General features: G+C 40.3%; 1 protein-coding gene across 1 annotated transcript; it reads right to left on the reverse strand.

The window, feature by feature from the left end:
• Positions 1–128: 128 nt before the first annotated feature.
• Positions 129–1,138, reverse strand: LOC148344131 (hydroxycarboxylic acid receptor 2-like). Its single transcript, XM_088304535.1, has one exon. It carries the CDS (start codon positions 1,089–1,091, stop codon positions 129–131), a length of 963 nt encoding a protein of 320 aa, XP_088160661.1. The 5' UTR covers positions 1,092–1,138.
• Positions 1,139–6,000: the final 4,862 nt, after the last annotated feature.

Raw genomic sequence — 6,000 nt, forward strand, 5'->3', positions numbered from 1 at the left:
CAAATTTGGGGGATAAATCAATGGAATGTATATTACAAGTCTCCTGTTAATGTATATGTGCAGTGAGCAGGATTAAACATCGTGACAATGCTTTGACAAAAAAAATTAGAAAAAATGTGGAAATTACTCTAGATCTGGGAGCCAGTCTCCCTGGTCCTCTTCTCTGTGCTTTCGGTGGTCTCCCCCAGGGGCAGGTGCAGGGACTTTCTGCAGATGTTTTTGAAAGTAGGGCTGGAGAAGTAGTAGACCACTGGATCCAGTGCGCTGTTAAGATAGGTGAGGCTGACTGTCATATAGAAGGCCACTGTGAGGTCATCCATGGCTTTGCACACCTCCGACTCAGGAAGTGTCTTGATGGCCTCCTGTGTTTTGATCCAGATGAGCAGCTGCGTAATATTACTAGGCATGAAGCAGATGGCAAAGAGCACCACAACCACGGTGATGAACCACAAGGCCTTCTTAATCTTGCTATGTTGGCTTATCTGCCGCCCGCGCAATTGGGTTACGATGCGCGCCGTGCAGAAGAGAATCACCAGCAGTGGCATCCAGCAGGAGAACAGGAAGTTGAACTTGTGCCACAGCCGGTTACCTTTGGCCAAGGTCTCCACCAGGAAGCTCTCACAATAGTCTGAGCGGAGGTTCTGCAGGCTGAGGGCATTGGCCGTCAAGCACACGGTGACCAACCACAAGGTGGCGGCACCACACATGGCCTTGGAGGGGCTCAGGGTGTTGATTCGGCTGTGGGGGTGCACCACGCGGATGTAGCGATCCACGGCGATGGCCATGAGGAAGAGCGTGCTGCCAGTGCGGTTGAGGGCAAGCATGAACTGCGACATGTTGCACAGTGTCTGGCCGAAGCGCCACTTGACTCCTGAGCTATAGTAGCTGGCGCGGAAGGGCAGTATCATGTTGAGCAGGAAATCTGCAACGGCCAGGTTGAAGAGCAGCACCGTGCTGCTTTTCCAAGGGCGCAGGTGGAAGCAGAAGATCCAAAGGGCCAGCCCGTTGCTCACGGCCCCCAGGATGAACTCCACAGACAGGATGGTGGGAAGCGTCCGGACCAGTAGCGTCGTGGTGAAGTTGCAGTGCATGTTGAGGGAGGAAATGAAAAATACTGAGAAGCCTGGGTGTGTGTTCTTTAAAGAGAAATGTTTGGCCCCTCTTTTAGTCACTTCTGTGTTAACCTGCAGAGGAAGCCCCCCCGATGCTTCTGCTTTTTGGTGTCATGCGATGACTAAGCGCTCCTCGTGGTGTGTGAAAACAGAACGTGTGATTGAAAGGAAGGTACTATTTGAGGTCACGTATCAAAGATTAGCAAAAGTTACAGTTTTAAAAGACATCTGGTTTCAACTGGCCAATCGAAGACACTCATAATTTTGTGAAATCCTAAATAGTGAATTGTATTTCAAATGCAATGACTACACGGTACGTGCAGTATTCACATAATTTCAAATAAATACGGTGGGAGAAAAGGGCTAGCCCCACTATTTGAGAAGCACTGCATTAAACAGTGGACCTCGTGTCAAATGCAAAGATCTGTTTCATTTTTAAATTAAATTAACTATATAACTGCAACGATTAACTAATATTCAAAACTATTCTAATCATAGAGATGATTTGATGTGTGAAAATGAGCTGAGAGATTGGAAGAAAAGTACAACTGAAGTGAACAGCTTTTTTTTTGTCCACCTCACTTCTGTTTTGCGGGGACCATTTTTGCTGTGTTAATGTAATTTAAGTGAAAGTGGAGATTTTTCTCAGTTTTGTAATTCTCGACTTCAGCTCTTTAAATTTGAACTATTACAGTGGCCGGGTTCCAGTGGATTTAAAAAGCTATGAATGCATGAATTTAAAAATAATCTTTCAAAAGTTTTAACATTTTTTTCCATGAATCCATTATCTAAGCCGCTTATCCTCACGATTGTCGAGGGGGTGCTGGAGCCAAACCCAGCTATTGGGCGGTAGGTGGAGTACATCCTAAACTGGTCGCCAGCCAATCGCAGGTCACACGACGACAAATGCCCATCCGCACTGACAACCACACTTAGGGACAATTTAGAGCATCCAATCAACCTACCATGCATGTCTTTGGAATGTGGGAGGAAACCCACGCCGCCTCGGGGAAACATGCAAACTCCACACAGGAACGCTGGAACCAGAATCGATCCCACGACCTCTGCACTGTTAGGCCATCGTGCTAACCGATCGGCTACCGTGCAGCCTTTAACGTTTTTAACAAATGGTCATAAGATTTGTATGATTGTATATCGTCACATGCCCAAATAAATAAACATTCCTGAAACAATAATTGACCAAATCACACTTGTGACATCACGCAATCATAATAGCAGAACCAACCTTGGCTGTTATCAAATATTTTTAGAATTGAATATTCTGTCAATTATTCCATTGATTAATCAGATAAAATTCATTTGCATTGCGTAGCATTTTTGGCCCCCTGATTACCGGTTAACAAACTGATTTGGTATTGTTTAATGATTAAAAAAAAACTTTCAAATTAGGGGTAGTGTTTCGAAGCAGGGTTTCATCAGACTAGGATTTTCAACTATGGTGAGCTTTTGAAAATGGGGATTTAAGATTTTAAGCTAGTGTTGAGGTTTCAAAGCATAGTTTTAAAATTGGGTTAGGGTTTCAAATGAGGGTTTTCAGTAGGGTTTAGGGTTTCAAAGTAAGGTTTAATGAAAGAGCATCCATGCCATGAGGGAAATGCTTCGTCCGCAACAACCCCTCAACTGAACCCCTTGACATTTTTTTTCAATCTCCATCCACTATGCTTTGCACACTACTGCCAGGAAGCGACCTCATAAGAACCAATGATGACACCTACAGGCAGTCCAGAGAAAACACAGCTTAATTGGACCCTATACTGTGACCTTGGAAAAGATCTGGCTATTCTGTCCAGTGCAATGAATATCACTTAGGAGAACCTAAATGACATGTAGCTGAGATCATAAAGGCTGTAGACCAACACAAAAATGACCCGAGAAGCTTTCCAAGAACATGCATTCTGGTATTGTGTACTTTATTTTACTTTTAAACGCTACTGTATCTCGACTTCGTGTTCATTTCCAAGTTTAACAAAAGATGACTAGTTTTACTGTATTTTACTTTTATTATTCTGCAACACTGAACAATTCCAGCAATATCTAGAGAACGCTACTCAGTGATAGTATTCTTCTGCCTCCTGTTCTCACTTTCTTATGAGTCTGTCAAAAAGTATGTTTTAAATAGAGTGACTACCTTCTATTTGCGGGGATGGGGTCTAACCAGTGCCGCAAAGAATGTCAATCTGTAAGTCGTTGATACCCTCCTACTATGTTCATAAGGGCCTATAGTTGGCGGGAAAGTACCGCTTTTGTCTAAATAAAAGATAATCAACTCACTTCCACATAATTCCTTGAAACCACATTGGTGCCAACGTGATACAATGGTGCCTCAAGAGGCGAGGGACCCGACTTACGAGTTTTTCAAGAAATGCGCCGGTCATGTGGCCGAATTATATGCTTTGACTTGCAAACACATATATAAGATACAAGCATTGTATGGTGGAACTCAACTCACTCACCAACAAGCAAAAGTTAGGCAGATAGTGATCAATTTTTAAATAAAAGAAGGCTTCTTGCTGTTAACTGTCAAACTAAACAAAACAACCGAATAAACCTTGCATATTCAACACAACCACGTACTGTAGATAGCTTGAGGCAAACACATAATTGGGAAAGAATTCAACTTGTATCTTACGGTCCCACTGTATGGGAATTTGTAAATGTGTGGAATGCCTTACGTATACCGCACAAAGTTCTTTATTTCAGCCACGAGGTGACAGAATTACTCTGAAAAGACGTTGTTCCCTTTCCATTACGTTCTGTTAAAGAAAAAAATATTTTTTTGATTATGGTAAGCTTCTCTTTAAGCCCTAAGTTAATCATGTTGGTCCTGCATAACATTCAAAACAATTAAGATGATGCTCATGCAATTCTCAAAACATTTGTGCAGCACATTAAATGCAACTTTATTGCCCAAGGGTCAAACACTAAGCGGTCTAAAAATAACCTTTCTTCTTTATGTCAGACACTGCTGCAGTCAGTTTGCTGGGAAAAATGTGACAAAGCCAGTTGCTACCTGTGTAGACCGTGTGCGTGCGTTCGCACTTTTCCTTTCCTTGACTCGCGAACAACCAGGAAACAACTTCATGTCATGCGGGCTGCTACACCCCACCGAATAACGTGAAATTCAAGTCTGACGTGTTCACTGCAGGGTTATTATAGTTTTGGAATTTTAATGATAGTTTTATTTTATTTAGAGTTTTTTTTTATTATGTTAGTTTTAATTAGTTTTCAGAGCAGCTTTGAGTTTTATTTTTTTCAAAAACATTTAGTTTTTTTTAGTTTTAGTATTAGTTTTCATTTTTAAAGAAATTGGTGTCTTACTTGTAGTGAAAATGCATCTCAAATATTCAAAACATTTTGATAATATAGGGTACCATTTTACAGTCCACTGACTTTGAATTACAATAAGTCCAGTGCATGATACCGCTTCTAAAGTTAGATGCATGCATGCATGCATCCTAATTAAATAAAGCTAAAATGCCTTGTTGCCAATTTCTAAAGTGGATTTGTGGATTGAATTCAGATTGAGAAGTATCAAACTGTACTATTTTTTGAATACTCTATACAGGTTTTTCATAAATGAATCAAAAAGGAAAGGACTTTTTACTGAGCGTTGCATCTCCGACTGAGAGCAAGTGAGCCATTCGACCCAAAAAACACACACAAACTTGTCTCCATTGAGCGACATCATCTGCTGAATTTATTGGCTGCGGCTTGATTCACGTCGCTTCTGTGCAACACAGACTACAACTCCCAGAGGACTGTTCGACCTTCTCTTCTCGCTAAAGGGCGTGGAGTAATATCAAAATAAATACATTTAAAATGAACCCCAAAAGGTTTGTGTATTAAATTAACTGCCAAAGAAGAAAACAAAGGACACATTTGCTGTAATTATAGTTAGTTTTATAAACGTAAAATATAGTTTCAATTAGAATTTCTTTAAAAAAAAAAAAAGAATTTCCGTTTTGAGTTTATTTTTTATACGAAAATGTTTTTCCAGTTTTAGTTTGCTCTTTCATTATTTTTTGTTAACTGAAATAACCTTCACTGCGCACAAGGTGGTAATGGGACACTTCATTAGGTACACCTATGCACTCTAATCAAGGGGTTGTCAGAATTGTTGGTCCCAAAGCTGAGGTAGAGAGGAGTAATTAGTTTAGATTTGTTTGTTTTATTTGGTCACTATTTCCTTATGTAGGCATGTCTTTTCATTTTTTTTCTTAATATAATACCACATAATATATTGCAAGTTATTTGGCCTACCCCAAGATCCAGTCTTTACATAGATTATAATTCTTGATTAATTTAACAGTAATATAGTATGGCAAGTATACATATTATTCCCAGATAATTTTGGCCAAGAGTCATGATGCACTTGAGGGCTATGATTCACCAGACAATTGCAAGGCTCATATAGCCACAAGGCCAATCACAAACCAATGGAATATTTTGTCTACTGTGCAAGCTTGACTGAGTGAAGATTCAAACCAAGAGCCCCCGAAACTGAGAGTCAGCTGTGCTAACCATTAATACATTCAGCTGCCCCTCTGTATAACCTGCCTAGTCTATTCAAAGAGACTTGTTTGTGTGGCCAGCACATACAAATGTGGTAATTGTCCTTCAATATAACGCTGCCAGGGAAAGAACAAAAAGTAAACTTTAAAAGTTGTTTTTAGTGTTCACAATGACCGACAAATATATTTAGATGTAAAAAAGGTGGCGAAATCACTGTAATTTGTGTTTGATTTCCCTAATATATATACAAATATTAAAAACTGACAATTGGCGCCATGTATGACGTCACTATCTTTAGAGCGAGTGTACGACGGTGCGGGAATTGGATTTTTAAAAATGAGGTATTTTTCAGAGC

Source organism: Idiotropiscis lumnitzeri, chromosome 1 (genome assembly GCF_059441095.1).
Source record: "Idiotropiscis lumnitzeri isolate Australia: NSW breed Sydney's pygmy pipehorse chromosome 1, RoL_Ilum_1.0, whole genome shotgun sequence".
NCBI classification, from domain to species: domain Eukaryota; kingdom Metazoa; phylum Chordata; class Actinopteri; order Syngnathiformes; family Syngnathidae; genus Idiotropiscis; species Idiotropiscis lumnitzeri.

Bases quoted from the DNA above. Each gene is read 5' to 3' on its own strand.
- LOC148344131 (XM_088304535.1), bottom strand. From the start codon at position 1,091: ATGCACTGCAACTTCACCACGACGCTACTGGTCCGGACGCTTCCCACC.